Source organism: Ischnura elegans, chromosome 5 (assembly GCF_921293095.1).
Source record: "Ischnura elegans chromosome 5, ioIscEleg1.1, whole genome shotgun sequence".
NCBI classification, from domain to species: Eukaryota; Metazoa; Arthropoda; class Insecta; order Odonata; family Coenagrionidae; genus Ischnura; species Ischnura elegans.
In genome coordinates this window covers 72,121,047-72,139,493 of record NC_060250.1, presented here as the reverse complement: position 1 = coordinate 72,139,493, position 18,447 = coordinate 72,121,047, and the positions used below count along the sequence as shown (strand labels likewise).

General features: G+C 36.8%; 1 protein-coding gene and 1 long non-coding RNA gene across 5 annotated transcripts in view; one reads left to right on the top strand and one right to left on the bottom strand.

Annotated features, from left to right (window-relative positions):
• Positions 1 to 3,028: 3,028 nt before the first annotated feature.
• LOC124159047 lies at positions 3,029 to 8,721 on the bottom strand. Its single transcript, XR_006864899.1, has 2 exons — positions 8,642 to 8,721; positions 3,029 to 3,252 (listed from the first exon to the last, which is right to left on the bottom strand). It is a non-coding gene; the product is annotated as an uncharacterized LOC124159047 (long non-coding RNA).
• Positions 8,722 to 8,853: 132 nt separating this feature from the next.
• LOC124159046 (H(+)/Cl(-) exchange transporter 5) overlaps positions 8,854 to 18,447 on the top strand; it is a 28,045-nt gene continuing 18,451 nt past the window's right edge. The window contains exons 1-6 of one of the 4 annotated variants that reach the window (XM_046534544.1): positions 8,854 to 8,941; positions 9,479 to 9,576; positions 10,731 to 10,929; positions 12,204 to 12,233; positions 16,518 to 16,751; positions 17,751 to 17,896. In XM_046534544.1, the coding sequence (XP_046390500.1) occupies positions 9,499 to 9,576; positions 10,731 to 10,929; positions 12,204 to 12,233; positions 16,518 to 16,751; positions 17,751 to 17,896 (687 nt within the window). In that variant the 5' untranslated portion in view covers positions 8,854 to 8,941; positions 9,479 to 9,498. Of the gene's footprint in view, positions 8,942 to 9,018; positions 9,165 to 9,478; positions 9,577 to 9,725; positions 9,925 to 10,730; positions 10,930 to 12,203; positions 12,234 to 16,517; positions 16,752 to 17,750; positions 17,897 to 18,447 lie in introns of those variants that run through there. The other 3 variants (XM_046534542.1, XM_046534543.1, XM_046534545.1) reach the window with 3 other exon arrangements.

Here is an 18,447-nt window from a genome sequence, read left to right as displayed (position 1 = left end):
TCTGAAAACAAAACCAATGGCATGCCAAGTGTTATCATCGGAAACACGAGTTGCGTGCTTAGCTCATTGATTATTTATGACTCCCACCAAAATAGGCCCCACCCCAGGCCACCCACATCTGATATCCGGCCCTGAGCAAATTAACAAAAAAATGGAGGTAATGATAATCGTGTTAAAAATCTATCTCTTTTTTAAGCGTCTTAATGAGTACATGCCTCCATGTCCCACCCAAAGTTTCTTTTTCCTAAGGCTTAATGATTGAGGCTCCACAATACACAAAAAACAGAGGTAATGATAACAAAGTTAAAAATCTGTCTCTTTTTCAAGCGTCTGGGGGGAGTACGTGCCTCCATGTCCCCCTATCTCCGCCTATGCCCACATCCCCAAACTGCACCCATTTCCTCACCTTCAGAGGCACTCTGGCCAGGTCGGCTGGTCGGCGATCACCAAGAGCCCCCACAATGTTCACGCCTATAGCGTAAGAGCATATGAAAAGTGTAATAAAGAAAGATACAGATTACATAAACCAAAGCTTTTTTACTGTTATAAAATCCTATACTTTCATATTTCATAGTTGCTTTACACACAGTGTAACAAGGTTATATAAAAAAAATAAGTAAAATAAGGGTGTCAAATTAAAAAGAGAATCTGATGCTTTTTGAAAAATTATTAAAAAAGGTTATTTTAGAGTTTTGTCTTAGATTTTAGCGCACTTTCAAGGAACAAATTCACTATACATATAATAGTAAATGAAACCATAAAACATAATAAAATTTTTTGAGCTATGAAATTCTCACTTTTCATAGTATTTTTTCTTGTGAAATTGCAATTTTTATCTGAGCCAGAATAGCATCGAAATCCGTTTCCGGGCATGCAATTTCCTAACATTTTCCGAGGGACAACCCCTGCATCCCGCGGTATGGGGGAGCAGCATCATGAGCCCTAGCCAAGGCATCCCAATCACCCCAGACCACCCTTCCTCAGGGCCGGATATCAGATGTTGGTGGTCCAGGGCCTATGTATTTTGGTGGGAGTCCTAAATAATCAATGAGCTAAGCACGCAACTCGTGTTTCCGATGATACCGCTTGGTGTGTCACTGGTTGTGTTCAGAGCTACATTAACCCTGTAAGTGCGGCAGGCCGATATATCAGCTGTTACATGGTCCATTATTTAATTTGCTATAACTTATTACATTAGATTTTATATTTCAGTTAACGTAAAAATATTTGCCAATATTAAACAGTTTTACCTCATCAATTAAAAAAAAACGCATCTGGATGTGTTATAAAATAGCTTTGTATTGTTTTTTTCATAGTTGCAACATTTTATTAAAGTACCCTCCGTATTTCTCACCAGTTCCCCAGGAAGAAGGATAGCACAAAGTGGGTTAACAACGCCACCAGAAAAAGTGTTTATTTTCAGCAACGTTAACCATTTATTAATATCAATCTGCACGACTACATGTAAACCAAAAAACAATCCAGCTTCACTTCGATTCCCCTCATACAAGATGTTTTTTTTCTCTTTTCTTCCGATTTCGTGAGATTTACCTCTTTATTGGCTCAAAGCTCACACTTGGTGGGTAGCCCTGGGTTGGTGGGTGGCCCAGGGCCCGGGTCCATTGGGCCCCCCTTTTATCTGCCCCTGCCCCTGCTCACCTCATATCTTCACATGGGTTTCATACCCACGCCCCTTGTCCCCATATCGTAATGCAGCGATAGAATTAATTTTCTGACGTCTACTTACAGTTTATTTTCTTTCTTTCTTTCTTTATTTTTCCTCTACATCTTTTGAAGTATAAAAATTATGAAACTTCCATGTTCTCTATTTTTCATTAAAATCAACAGCAACCCATAATAATTTTTTCCATTACAACTTTTATACTCAAAGTTATTGAGGGTTATCTATTTCATTTATAACGTACGTCACCCAAAGTCCACCATCATATACGTGAACTCCAGTTCCACACCCATCCCCTGCATTCCAAAACTGCACTCTCACCCTCTGCACCCTAATTCTAGATACGAGTTCTGCATGCCAAAACTTAAACATTATCATCTTCATACTCCTGCGACCTAGTTCTACACCCATACCTCACTTCCTAAAAATGCTCCCATGTGTTCAGCACATATCCAAGCCTAACAATAAGTTCTAAACCCACTTCACGTGATGCCACAGGGACCTAGATGCTATACTAGTAGTCAGGAGTTTTCATCGTCTGAGATTACCAATGCATGCATGAGGCACGGATCTCAGGGAAACGTATCTTAATAATCACCTATTAAAATTGCCTATGGTAGGAAAGTTTCCTTCTCTTGATAAGGTATTACTAATCTTTATTTAAGCCAAGTGCTACCTGCTAGCAGCCTGCATTGTAGTGGTGCTCAAAGCCTCACACCAAGGTGGCCTCACACAGCGGCAGCCGGAACCAGAATGACATCACACAGGCTTTTCCCAGCATTCATTCTTAGCCGCGCTTGAAAATTTTCACTTTCCATTTAATGGCGAAAAATAGATATCGTCATTTAAAAATCTAAAAGCATGAAGTACGTACTCCAGGAGTAATAATCTTTTGATTTAGGCAATAAAAAAATAGGAAACCACCTTATTGTTAACATTTTGATGCTTCTGACTTCAATACGCATGACTTAGTGGGAAATACTCCTGTATAGACTTCTTACTTCTGAGTATTATTCCCGTCTCCAAATATCATATCTACCGAGGAAGTAGTGGGGCCACCATAAACACGAATGAAGTAATAAGGGTTATTCTTTATGATCTCATTCATTGTTTCACATGAACAGGGTACTACCCCACATCTACACCTTTATTAGGTAAATTTGTCTAATTAGACTGAGATCCATTCACTATGCATATATGCAGGTACACATTGTGCACCGAAAAAAAAATCATTCTACATAAAGTAATTTGCTGTGCTAAGACCAAAGAAAGAATCAACCTCTGATGGGACTGAAGGGAGTTGGGATAATTCCGTAATAAACCTCACTTCAATAATGTGGACAGAAATAATTTCGACCATGTTTATTCCAATGGCAAAGGATACAGATGAGTGCTATCGTCTCTCGCATGCGGAAGTCCTTCTACGTTGCCTTTCTGAGAGCCTCTCTCTTGCGGCGCCTTCTTGGGGCTAGCCTCCTCATACCCTGGTGGCATCAGCAGGGACCTCAGGGTCCCAGGGCAACGACCTCAGCCAGGTGGGTGTCCTTCGTGGTGGTGCTCCGCCACAAGGACTAAAAGAGACGAAACAGATGCTTATTACAATGGAGATGTGTATGTCAGAATAAATTATGCCATCTTGTATTTTATGTTCATAAAGTAATTGAGAAATACAATCAAAATGCTCGCCCATCACACACAGAACACAAGTAGGGAGTGAGTTCCTCCCGAAAAGCCCCCAACACTATCAAGTAAATAATTAAGTATGTACATACATATATGTATTAAACATGTACCAAGCATTTTATCCAGCAGGTCAGTGAGACGAAATTTGGTGGCTCATCAAATGGTATTTGATGTCATGTGAGAAACCATATAGAGACGTGCAGCAGGGATTGTGTCCACTTTGGCCCAGATCAATTAAGGACTACCCACAAACCCAGAGCCTCCCACTGAGTGTAAGCCCTCTGGCAATATAGAGGTAAATCTCACAAAGTCGGAAAACAGAAAAAAACCATACTGCATGAGGGGATTTGAAGTGAAGGTGGGTTGTTTTTTGGTTAACATGCAGTAGTGTTATGGTTCAGGAATGGCGTTCTGGCTCTGGTTAACAAAAGACATAATAGTCAAATAACACTTTTATCAATTTTGTTGCCTCAAAATTACAAAGACATTTGTAACAAAAATATGGTATAATTCAATAATAGATTTCGTAACAAAAAAATTGCAATAAAATGTAAATTATAACTTGTAATAGAAAAACACAGAGTAATATTTCACTTCTAAAGAAAGTTTGTTCTGGCACTAATAATTTTGCCATGACGTCATTGTTAACATGTATTTGTCAACATCGACGTTAATAAATGGTTAATATAGTGCTGATAAAAAACACCTTATCCATTGGCGTTGTTATTAATGGGTTAATGTAGCCCTGAATGCAACAAGTGGCACCTCCCAGCCTTCCACCAAAATTGGCCCCGGGCCACCCACATTCTAAATCTGGCCCTGCGTTCACTATTGGTTATGACAAGGGAATGTGAAATAACATAATAAGACACAAAGTATTCCTGCAAAGCTGCATACTTTGCAAACGCAAATTTAATGCAAATGGCAGGAGAAAAGATATAATGAATGTATAGAGCCAATCTCACTGATAGGTGTTGCGATTTTTAATGAGAAATAGGCATGTAGGTGGTCAAACCCATATCCGGATTTTTGATGGACGTATTTGGACTTTGGACTACCCATGTTTTTGCAGCGTAATGGCAATGTATTCGCAACCTCTGGTGAGACATATTTGCACCACTTATGCAACTCCTTCAACGCACTTGTAACATTAATGCAACTCCTGCAACATACTGGCACATTTATGCAACTCTTTAAAATAGGTAATACTCACAATATGCCTTCAAAAAAAAAAAAAAAATTTATTTATGACATTACAGATTTTAATTATAGATATTCTTCAAGATTCACAGAGGACAATACCACACCGTAAAACGCAAACGTTGGAGGGAGAGAGACGGAGTAGCAACGCGTTTGATGTTTCAAACATAGGCGGATCTAGGGGAGGGGCACAAGGTTCGTGGCCCCCCTCACCTCAGACCCTTAAAAAATATGCAAGATTTTTAATATGGCCTCATTATCATTATGCTCGTTTTATATTAGGAGGCATCCTTATGCCCACCCAGAACAAAATCTTGGATAGGGCCTTGCATGTGCCCCCCCAGAAAGAAATCCTGGATCCGCCCCTGGTTTCGTATATGCAAATATCGATATTTTTGATGTACCGAATATACATATCGATATCATGCTGTATTCCTGTCTTTATCTCATATGCAGGATTTCTGTGTACTCTGCGCCCCTGCTCGTATGCTTCAAAAATTTCTAGTGTGAGTGGGACAAACTTGTCTTAAGGCCGAAATTTTTTTTTCTTGTGAGAGGAAATTTGCTTCAGAAGATGAATGTTATACTCTTTGAAAACCACTGCATATTAGAATATATGTTTGGGGAAAACTATGTTCAAATAACACTCCGATGAGCGACCGGCAATATGTCGCAACCTTTCTGCAACATAGTGAATATTCCACTGTCACGTACAGTCATTGTCTTAGGAATAGGATGAATCAGATTTAAATATGTATATCCTCTGGCTAAAATATTAAAATATACTACTACATTAATATTATATAAAAAATTTCAGACCAAATAAGTATATCAGCGACGCAATTAAGGCGTTGCAGAAATGTTGCCAAACGCCTAGCTACTTGCTGCAAATCCTGCAACCTCGTGCAACCCTTTTGCAACATTTCTGCAACACATTGTGTTTACGCTGGGATTTATTCAATTGGATTCGACTTCGATTCGACAATTGGTGCTACTCTGATTGTGTCTCATTACCTTTTTGAACACATTAAGTTCTCTCGTTAGAAACTTATTAATGATTCAAATGAAGAAGCCACGCTTATGTAAATTGAATAATGGCGCCCTTTGCATGAGCCTCTATTAGAGTGTTTGCATGGGTGAGGAATAAGCATGAAACCCTTTCCATTTAGTGCATACATGTTTGAAGTTCTCATATGTTTAATGAAAATTCCATGTGTTTTGTTATTAATTTATTATTTAAGTTTTAATAACCTTTGTTTTAGCATCGAAATTCTGGAGGGTAAAACGACCTGTAATTGGCTATTCGTTACGTGACGTCATCTCCCATATTATAGTTGCAAGCAGACGGGAGCATTGACGAATAACTTATATTTCACGTATTTTACGCGATATTTCTTCATTTTTCTGCAAGTAAATTTGCAAAATGGAACCTGGTTTCGTTAAGGCTTCTTCAAATAACCTCACAGACGTTGACTCCTTCGTGATCGGTGTATACCTAGGGCCTATCTTCGTTTTTGTAAGGTCTGTAACTTCATTTTCTCCCGATTTGGGAGAAAATAGACTCGTGAAGCGTTTCATCCAACAATTAAGTCTCTAACTCGATTGCATATAGACGAAGAAGTAAAGAGTGAAGTGAGTTGTGAATGTAACATCTTCGAGGAATTTATTTCTTCCATGCTGGTTCAACCAACCGTATGCATTTCGATCAAAGGTATCTGACTATTGCGAAGGGGATATGTTTCATATTTGGACTAGTTGTGCTTTAGGGATACATCGAACGCGTATTAATTTGCATTCGTTTGTTCGCTTCTAAGTTCTGTTTGATTTTATTACGTATTAAACCTATTGCCAATTCATTTTGAGATTTAGTCAGTGTTTACATTTCACGCATATTCGTTGCGCTTTTGTTCGTTATTGTTTTGGTCATATTTTGGTTACGGTAGGAGTGATAGTGAAATTCTAAGTTTTTTGATGTTACAATAACTGGTTTAGTAATTTGTTTCAGACTATTCATTTAATTGTGTTCGCAATGTTAACGTGAAATAACGTAAACTGATTCTAAGTTGTTAGTGATGTGTGGGAAGTGAGATGTGAAGAATCCTTATGGATTTCAAGGAGTGCAAATTCTTTTAGTGTGGTGTGCAGAGTGATTGGAAAACCGATAATTATGCTTTATTAGTGTTACATAATAGTGTTTTATATGTATTGTGAGCCAAGTTCTTCATTGAATCAGTTGATTCGGCATATACTGATTATAAGTATTAAAAAGACAGCTCGTGAAATGTGTGCGTGGTAGTGCTATTTGTGATATGATGAGCAATAAATAAGTACAAGTAAGGGTAATTTTGCATAGTTTTTTATTCATTAACACCTCTAGTAAACAATTTTTCCGTATGTTTCCGCACTTTTATGCTGTCAATATTTGAAAATTTAAATGTAGGGAGGCAGGTTGTTGTGTTTCCTCAACTATAACATTTTAGGAGTAAACATATGTTACTAATTGCTCGCATGTAGGTATTTGCAATGCATCAAATTTGTACCATTTATACATTTACCGTAACGTTATTTTCTTTACGATTCTTTACTGCATTGTAAATTCTTTAAATTTTCCTTTTCCACTCCAACATTGTTTATATCTGCTTTTAGAGTATAAATGCTTAAAATACTGACGTTACCAATTACGTTTTTCCATAGTCATCAAGCATACATAATGAAAGTAAGCATCCGAAGTGAAAAAATATGCAATGTATATCATCAATGAATACACGGCCGTTTGTATACAAGAATAACTGCATCTCAAACATACATATGCTTCAGTATTACGCATTAGTCTCTCCTTTCTGAATGGAATAATAAACTCTTTTGTGTGTAATAATGGCATCGACTTAAGATCCCTCCGGGCTGCCAATAACCATTTCCGTCGTAGTTCAGGCTTATCGGGAACATCCACAAAAATCTTGTTCGGTGTAGAAACACGGGTGCTCCCACGTATCGGAACAAAACAATATTCATTCCGGAATTTTGTCCCACAAGCCATTAATCTATCTTCGCTCATGGCTACGAACTTAAAGAATTATTGTACGAAATATACCACTAATTTATAGTAGGACAGATGGTTTATTCCGTCAGATTCACCTCAGTGTTCGTAAACAACAATAAACAAGGTTTCCATCAATCGCAGATGATCGGAGGAACTGCAGTCAGTTGAGTATGGGGATTGACGTCACAAGCCGTCTGGCATGGCGGCGGAGTGTTTTAAGCGCAACATTGGTTTTGGAATGTTAATTTGTTAATAACAAATTCGCCCATGGTCGTACGACTGTAGGAGTTGGAATTTTGCTTAATTAAACCAAACTGATATTTTTAACAGGCCTCACCAAAAACGTGCAAATACTCTATTCACCGTCACCGTTCTCGCGTCATGATATATAGCTGAATGCAATGAAACATGAAGTACATATATCGATATTCTTCAAAAATATTTATATTCGGGATATTTATAAATTACACACAGATCGCTCTGCGCTTTCAAACACATCCAATAAGCGTAACATAAAAATCACCATCGATGATTCCCTTCCCTTCACATTCATGATACTATTATGTAATGAGCTTCCGAGCAAATTAAAAAAAAATTATCTGAGAACCTCTCTACAGTAGACTCTAGCATGTTACATAAGTTACTCCAATTATGTAAAGTACGTTATTTCACTTCATAGCTGACACTGCGAATTGAATGGTTAGAATTTTATGTCGCCTCACTAAATAATTGCCGAAATATTATGCATGAAGGTATGTTTCATTTACATTTTACTAATTTTCAATTCATTTAATTTCATGTAAACCTTAGTTTTACCACCAATATTCTAATCAAGCTTATCTGCAGATCATTAAAGGACCCCGCATCAATCAAGATATTTCAAATTCACCTCCAATCTTTTGAACGATTCGCAAGTTCATTTGATTCAGCTCACTGCCACGGGTTCGCTCACTTCTGCCCTTTCCGAAGATTAACTAAAATTCTACGTTATTTTTATGGTAAATATTGAATGAGAGTATAAAATACATAGAATTTACCTTTCATATTAGAAATTAAAACCGTGTTTAGCGATTATAACTTTCTTTACAAAGTACTGAAAACATTTTAACAGAATCACCGTCCATCCTTACTCTGCCAATCCACTATGTGAATCGGTCAATGACGAAGAACGACAATTGGGTCAATGTAGGGTCCCGTCCGCTTGGGAGGGTGTAAAACGCAATGTAATATGATACTGGGCTGAGAAACGAGTTACATAAGTAAGATGCGGTGGACTGTGGCTGCAACCTTCGAATTGTCCATGGTCGGTGAATGGCTTAATTAGGTTCATCTGTGAGGTGAGCGAACGAGAATTAATTACGAATTAGCAGTACTCAGTACATATAAGTCGTATGTGCATGTTACTTTTTTCGCTATTGTTTTGTCAGTCTCGTGATGGGGTGTTTATAAGTTAGGTTTCCGTGAAATTAGTGACAACATCGTCTTAAATGATTGAATTTGTTCGCTGCACCTAGGCATACTTTCTTACATAAGTAATGTCTGTGCATAAGGGAAATTCTGGTTAGTTTTACATGTAGTAATTGTTTCTGAGATGTTTGCTATAGTGTCATTCCATCTGTTCTGCGACATTACGAATATTTTAAATCTACTAACAGTTAAGAATTATGGAATGGGTTAATGCATAAATTCGTAATGTCTCATAATTGAGAAGTATTTAGATAAATTTATTTGCCTACAGGCTTGTTACGATCGGTGATCGTGGAAGTCAAGTTGCGGTTTTTTGTGCTCTCGTAACGCATGTGTAGTGATATTTTAAGCTTAATTTAGCTATTTAGTTTTACTTGTTGCGTATTTGCTTTTTGTTTTTGTTTTAGATCTTGCCTTGTCACAGATCATGGAAAGGGATCCTCTGAGAGGGAATACAGCTTTACCACTGCATTTACCCACGTCATACCAAGCTGTCAATTCTCAGGTAGGAGATTTATGTATTAATCGTGATTTTAACCTTCCTTTAAATGCTAGTGTTAGTATGCGTGACTATTCTAGGCTATTGGCAGAATTATTATTTCTAAGCTCCCCGTATTTTTTTCGCGCTGTCGTGTGTGTGTCGTTTCGACTTATCGATTAACAAGGTCGAGTGCTGAAAGCTTGGGATCCTGTACGTTTCCTCTGTGTCTGTTTTAGACGATTTAATTTTTATTGTGGCTGTCTAGTGTTGAAGAAAGAAATTTTAATTAATTGTTTCATTGAATTTAAACTTCTAAAATGCTTCGCTAACGGTGTTCATGCGCGTGAAGTCCTGTGACCTCGTACAATATCGGTACGTATGCAAGTGTTATGTAAGACTATAAGTGTCTGAACACTAATATTTGGGTGTTTTGGTTTTAATATCTTGAATAGTACAAGCTAAACAATTTTGGTGAACAAGGAATACATGATAAATAGACTGGAAATGCCTTCACATCAAATTTTTTGTTTGACCTGTCATTGAGTAAATTGCATAGTTGTCATTTCCTCTTTATGAAATTAAATTAGTTATTAGAGCATGTTAATTATGCGTAGATATTCCATTGAGTGCTTCTTAAATGATGGTGGCTACTCCAGTACTATGTGGAAATCCTGGTCTTGTGACGACCATACGGCGCGGAAATGATGTCAATGCATAATGTAAATATTTAAATTTTCCGTAAAATGTAATATTTGTTGATAAAAACAGGTAAATAGTTTTTTCAGGTTAGTTTTTCTTTAATTTTTTTGATGCATGAACTTTGAGTGGTACCCGCAGTTGAGAAATTAAGATTATAATTCCCAACTTATACGCATTTGTTGTCGTGAACTTTGCTTGAAGCTTATTGACCATTTCATAATGTTATACATTTTGCCTTTTATTATGAACGTTTTTTGTGCCTCAAAGAAAATACATACTAAAATGTTTGTCTGGTGACATAGTTGGGTTCTCCTTTTCAATTGTAAGTGATCAGTTCCATTTGTCTTCAAGGTAGATTACTAGACCACTTTGTTTGTCTTAAATTCTTGGTATTTTTATGAAAAGGTTCCCGAAAAGTAATTGGTTTGCGTTTGCAGTTAATATGTTAAAATGTTCTTAACAGCGACGATTTGTTCTAGTTCTCCAACGGCCACCACCCTCTAGAGAGGCCCACTACAAAAGATCCCTTTTCGGATGTGTTTAGAGGGGCTTCTGCAAGTTCAGATGATGACATGATCGATATTAGAACATCCAACACCATGTCAGACCGTCCTTTTTCTGATGAAGAAGATAGAGAGCAAGGCCTTGGGGGTATTCATGGAGGAAATGGCTCTCATTGTGAGTTTTAATGCTATTATAATCCTATCATTACACAATAGTTTGTGTAAGTTCCCCCACCATACCCATATCATGGAATTCTTCATTAGATCACTATTTACAAATTTTTAAAAGAATGTTATCATGGTTAATCAAATGTGCTGTGGTGTCGTGTGTACTTCAGGAACATAGTGTATTCGCTGAATTTGCTGTAGTGAACTCTTCTTTGAAAATATATGTTGTGTCTTATTACATTCTCTAGAGTTCTTGGGTTGAATTTTCTTAAGGTGCTTACATTTAGTTGCCATTATATTCAGATATGTTTGCATGTTTAGAAGTCAATCTCGTCCTCAATTATCATTGATGAAATGACTGGAAGTTTTTCGTCTAACTCATTGTTGTTAACTTATACTGTTAATGACTTATGCTCTATGACAGATCATTTTCATAGATGCTACATACCATGGTGGTGGATATTTAGTGTATTGCTGTTAAATCACGCCTTGTGCCTCAAAATCATAAGTTTAAGTAGTAATAAGAGTGATCATAATTGTCTAGAAGTTATGGCTCAGGTATGGCATTAAGTGTTGAAGCTGTTTTATTCTTAAAAGCTGCTGTATTCAGTGGATATGTTTGTTGTCCATACAAAAATGGTCAAGTTTCTTTGCTCTTCGGCATTGGCAATTCCAACATTCGTGTTTGTTATAAAATATTTTCAAGTTTCCTTTTCACACGACAAGCCATGTATGTATTTTACTCAAGGATCCTTGGGTTGCAATTGTATCTTGCTACATGTTAATGGGGCTTGGTTACAATCTTAATGCATTGATGTTGGAAAACATGATGCAGGGACATGCTGTTAGTGCATTAGCAACTGTACAATGCTTCCGTGCAATAGGGAAGAGTTGTGCTGTCAATGGCTATTTGTGAAGCCCTCCAGCTCATAAGCATAAGCCTTTCAAGCATATCTAATTAATTCTACAAGGAAAATAATTCAATTATACAACAGGGCATTGAATACAAGAATAACTGTGGTGTGGACTTATATTCTCAAAAATAAACCATACTGGTTTCCTCTGTCTTTCTTTGTTTCCACGGCTTAATATTGTGATTGTAGGAACTTAGAGGCTTTTTTCAATTTCCACAATCAATGTGAGCTTCATGTTCAACGATCATCCTACCATTTTTTTGCAATCAGTCAATTACTCCTGGCACATTTTCTATTCTTTTAACGTTGTTAAATTAAAGTTATTCTTTTTGTAGACTTTTAATGATTTTTTTCTTTTCTTTCAAAGTTTCTGTTAAATTCTCGGGATTTTCATTTGGTAAGTTAACATCTCTCTGCCATTTTTGACTGCACCGCTGATTACTATGTGTTTTTTTTCCACATCCTGTGTGCATATATTTTATCTACTTGAATCCATTGCTGAGTAAAGTAGAATATGGTTAGCAGCATTACATTCCAAGTTTACCAGGTATTTTTTAACCCCTATTGTTGGTATTCTTCATTATTTTTTATTTCAATTTTACCCACATTCACAACTATTGGCACAAATGCATTCCCATTGTGTGCGTTAGTTTAAGTTTTTACCCATTTTTCATATGTAGGCAATTGACAGTAGTACTTTTTGATGTCGAGTGGTTGTTTCTACTTAATAGTTGAGTAAAATGAACCACATTCTGCATTGTTCAGAAATTACCATGTGGTAGTATGATAATGTATGCGCCTATATATTCTCATTTTTCCAATTTCAAAGTGTGCTTTCTCTTCTGAACACTTGGCCTGATAGAAAAGGGCAAAGATGATGACGAATTTTGATGGTAATTATGTCAGAATGTAGAGATAAATGAGAAATTTATGTCTCTTGAACAGTTCCAGTTAGATAATAGGAATGAATTAACCTCTTATAATTCATCAACGTTGCAAATTAATAATGTATTCAAACTCATAGGAAGAGCCCAGATTAAAGGCATATGCACAATTATAGCAAAGATGATTCGTGTGAGATTTGATACTTTTAATAGCCCCCTGCCACTTCTTTTTTGAGTAATTTCTGATGAATCAGAAGGTGTTTGCCCTGCAAATGTTGGATGCAAAATAGTGTTATAGCCAGTGGAGAATTAAAATTTATTTAAACAGAAATAACACTTAGCAGTTGTTTTGTCAGTGCAAGATGTAGAGAAGTCTCAAATCAAAAAGACTGGCAACTTTGGTGTGCTTACAGAAATATTCAGTCCTGTACAGTCCATCAAGAGTTCAATGTACTTTGGTTTACGTTAAATCGAGATTCAGGAGAAATATTACTACCTATTAAGGCTTTTGCCTATTGCTACGTCTATTACTAAGCCAGTCACTGTCAAAACACTTGAAGCAAAGCAAGCCCAGCTCTCCCTTTTTACCACTGGAGCCTCGTTTATGCTAACTAGACATTGGCACCAATGCACCATGCCGACAGCCCTGTTTCAGATGCCATCATAGTAAAATTGGTGCAATTACCATCATTGTGATCCAATGGGTTCCAATTGTGAGCTTAAACAAGTGGGGAAGGATGCCCATTGGTTGAGACAGAATACAAGCGGTGAGTTTCATAGGGAGTACTGAGGGAGGGTACCAAGAGAGAGTGGGAGCTCTGAGGGTGAGAGATGGTGCAAACTTGAGGTTGCTAAATGTAGACACTGTCTTTACTTGTTATTGGAGACTAATTAAAGACTTCATTTGTATCCAAGGAGTGTTCAAGCTGCTTATGTATCTTCTATGTACTAAAATTTAGTCATCACTCAAGTTTTTCCCGGAAATGTTTGCAGAATGAGAATCATTTGAAAAAAATGCAACAACTGAATTAAATTTAAAATTATTGCCAGCTATACATATTTCGTAACAAAAAAGCTTCATGATACGCAGTTACGTAGTTCTTTTACCACCACTGCCTTCAACTATATTGCCTTTTTTTTAAACTTGTATCGTATTCATGTGGAGTTAAGATTTTTTTCCTCCAGTTCTACTTGACTTGAAGTTCAAGTTGTTCACACGCCCCCTCCGTAATCCTATTGCTTTGTTCATTTTCAAATGCTTCTTCAGTCATAAAATTCATTTTCATCACTTCATAGGCAATTCAAATTGCTATGGAAAATTTATTGTCTCCAATCTGATTAATATATTAAGGTGAATGGGTGACTTACAAGATGCTTATCAGTGCTTGTGACTACGTGGACTAAGCATGGGTTTGCCCGCAATTTGTCATCACTCATTGCATTTGGTCTCATTGTATGATTGTCAGTCATATATGTTTCTGAAATAATTCCTTGGATGTGGGATTGATTGAGGGCTTATGTATGATAAGTGGGATGTTATTAGTTGTCAATAATGGAATAATTAATGAACTTATCTAACTTTAATTCTAAAAATGCTTGTGCAATTCTAAAATAAAATTCCCTAATTTTTCTATTTAAGAATTTTGAATTTAATTGAGTCAACTGTCTGGACGTCAACCCAACAGTCGATTTGTATAGGTAGAAGTGAAGCTCACCCAAGGTTAAGCCGGAGGCATGCAATTTTCAAGCATTCGTACCAGTTCATTTCCGTGAGCCCCCTCACACCTAGATGTATTTTGTTGGTAGTTCATAAAGGTAGCTGTAATGTGCTAAAATGTGATCCAGTATGTCTGCTCCCTATAGCTTCTAAACAGGACCTGTTGGGCAATAGATTGGCTCTCAGCTGTCTGCTCATTTAGTTGTATGGCTTCTAGTTTCTGAACTTGAGTTCTGACTTTCGCAGTAAATGTGCTGCGTGAGCAAAGCAGCATAGATTTTAATAGCATTTAGTACAAGTGAACAGATCCTCGGTAAATGCTGATCATATCTTGCTGGATAAAGAAGTTTGGGACATGCTATTTCAGTATCGAGCCTCATAATTATTTCTTGACTTCTTTTGTACTGTATAAATAGGTACAGTGCAACCTCGATATAACGACACCCCACGGTGCACTAATAAACACTCGCTATAGCGAATTGTCGCTTTACCGGAGGTGGAGCAAATAATAGCCAATATACCTGTTGCGAACAGATATACAGGAACAGGAGTGGTGCGGCGACAGATAAACATCTATCCGACAAACGTAAGCATAAATCCAGACGAAAGGCGATGTTTTTTTGCATCACTAAATTTCCTTACTCAAATAACGACTAACTATTCAAACAATTTATAAGCGCCGCACTGAATAAAAATCATGCAAAGCATTGTTTCGTCAATCATTATATTTATCGAACGACAGTTTACCACATAAATTTGGAGACTGAGCACTCCATTAACTTCATTTCTAACAGATCGCTAGCAATTACAGAGGTTAAGGAGTCTTGATGAAAGTCTTCCGGCGGTGAAACCCTCGCTATGGCGAGAGCCAACACCGAAAGGGTCTCGTAAAAACGAATTTTTTAACACGCCTATTATAGGGTCATTTGACGGTGCATCGGCTATCTCTCGTAATAGCGGGGGTGTCGCTATAGCCCGTACTCGCTTTAACGAGGTTCCACTGTAGATAATAGCCAATGGCACCGTAGTTGTGGCAGTAATTAAAGGTCTGAGTGCAAGAACCAGATAATAGCCATTTATTGGAAATATGCATGAGATTTCAGCAATAAGTTCCAAATCAGTTCATAGATATTTTTGAATGTTTATGTTCTTCTCTCTAGGTGCAAAAACCATTATTTGTTTCTCATTTTTCTCAAAACCTCAACATATGTTTTTTCATATCTTGTTCTTACACTCATGTCTTCAACTGCTGTTGGACCTGAGAAATTATTGATAGAAATGAGAATTGTTGTGTCCCATCAGAATGAATGATTATTTTTTTGATCTTATTGTGATATCAGCTCCAAATTTGGGCTAAGTCTTCACTTGGGCTTAATACCTGGATACTCACACCAGCTTCACCTTAGCCTCTAGTGACTGCTACATTCCAAAGTGTTGGGCTGTGACCAACTCTGCTACAAGTAGTTGTCTCTAGTCACCTCCTGTATGCGCAGACAAGGCCACAGTCTTGGCCATCCATATGCCATCATTATTTTTTATGTTTCAGGGAAGTACTAATAAGTGCGGGTGGCAGGGCTAAGGGGGGGTATAGCTCTCCCATTGGTTAGAAACCCACACTAGATAAAAATCAAAATTTTTGGATGTTGCCACTTAGTACAAAAGTAATTACATAGTTATATTTTCCAATAGATTTACCCGATTAAATCAAAATACAAATTAGCGCTAAACTTAGGGTCTATTTTACATGCTTTTGGTGTGTTACAATCCAGTGGCAGATCCAATTTACACTAGATGGCATGCAATTTTTTTCGGACCCCCACCGCTTATGGGAAGTTACCCCTCCTGCCCCCTTCCCCCCCTTGTCCCTATCCTGAATCCGCCATTGAATAGTGGTGGCCCATTTGGTCTTTCTCTTATACTGAAAATCAAAATTCATGGTAAGAATTCGATAGATGGAAACTAAGGATGAGTCTGTTCCCAAGTTTCAAAATTGAAAATTTATTATTATTTGCAAAACCTGGTATATCTACATAAACACATCATTTTAATCTATTTATCTTTATTTTTGTCAATGCAATAGTTGGTGGAATCACATCAAGCTTCGGTGGAATGGTTTGTGATCCAGATGAGCTGCCCGGAATGGGCCAATATGAAGATTTTCACACCATTGATTGGCAAAGAGACATTGCTCGTGACCGAATGAGACATCGCCATATAATCAGACGGAAACGAGATTCTATATGTGACCTTATCCGTGGAGCCCATGATGCTTGGTCGGGATGGGTCTGTGTATTACTTGTTGGAATATTTACTGGTGAGTAAACAGTAATTTTCTCATTGAGCATATGCTATTCATTAGACAAAGAGTAAATGTCATTGAAATTTGATTTTACACCTTGATTTTGCATATTTATAAATTGCACCTATCATTATTATAAAGGAGTGTGTAAGCAGGGAGAATTCCAACTGTGAAAACTTTGAATTTATATATTTTCTTGATTATTTTATTTTATATGGCTTGAGTCCCTGTGTTCATTATAGTCTTGATTTAACATAGTGTTGTATCACTTGTCTTTAATTAATGTATGTGGCGATGATTGGGCTCAATGTTTGATTCAAAGCATATCTCACTCCAATAAGAGATGTATTGTTGAAATTGCTTAATTCAGAATGCATAAGTTTTTTAAAATTTAGCAGCAAATTAAATTTGCCAATTAGATTGAATTGAACTAGAGACATCTGTGTGGTTTCTTGAAGAGGCAAAAGTCTGCTAGGCTATTTTTGATTGCTGCCAAATAGCTCCTATGATTTGGAAAAGCATTTGTCTCAAGGTTCAAATAAAAAAATGGAATGCTAGAAAAGAAAGTAGGTGGCTGTTATCACTCTAAATGAGGGGTTCCACAACTAACAAAAAAATCATTTATTTAATTTTCCTAAATTTAGTTCAAAATTGACCAAGTTAATGAAAAATAAAATATGTATAAGGGAGATCCTAAATAATGGTTCACCTTACTCATGGTCAGCTCTTCATCAGCTATGGTCGAATATGTTTTGATTTTACTTGCCGTTCATTTTCTGCTCCCTGTAAGGGATCAAGGATTTATGGTAATGGTACTCAGTTATCATTAGTAAAAGTTAATAGGACTTCGTACATTCAATTTTCTTTGGATTTTATGTGGAAAGTTTCCACAAAGGAAAATGTTTTTCATTTGATTAATTCATTGACCTGAGGGTCCAGAGCTTACATTGTCATCTATTGACTGCGTTTATGAGAAGGGATCACCTTAAATAATTTGTTTAATTTTATATGTAGGTGCTGTTGCTGGTGTCATAGACATTGGAGCAAGTTGGATGTCTGATCTCAAGTATGGAATATGCCCTCAGGCTTTCTGGTTGAATAAAGAGCAGTGCTGCTGGTCATCAAATGAAACTACGTTTGACATTGGCAACTGCTCCCAGGTTAGCCATATGTGTTACTTGCTTCAAAAATTAAGAAAAATTAATGAATTCACCATTTTTTCAAAATTTTGTATGTTTTGCACAGCCAGGAGACACCTGATTTTGATAATTTTTCTCTGATTTTAAAATATTCACAAATCACATTTTCACTTAAGCAAAGTGGAAGTATAATCTTTTCTAGCTTTGTAGGGAATGTTCTGCTTGTTAATTGCTCCTGAATTGTGTAAGATTCTGTTTTTATATTGTTTTGATTTTAAGTAGAGTTCTTGGATGTCTTTCTTGGTATTATTGACCACTGTGCTGATATTTTGTTTTCATTCAAACTAGAATAAATCCTGTAGACTGGCAGACTTTGCTGTCGACATTTGGTTACCATCATTAAAAAAATTAGTAGGAAATGTGCGAGCTATTCTTTCATATTCTTGTCTTATAATATTATTTCCAAATCAAAGTTGTTAAAATTCCTTTGATTGAGTTTCATCAATTTTTTTTACATACAAGCACCTTTATGGTGGTGCTCCGTGAAGCAGGGAAGTGCGGCATAAATTTTT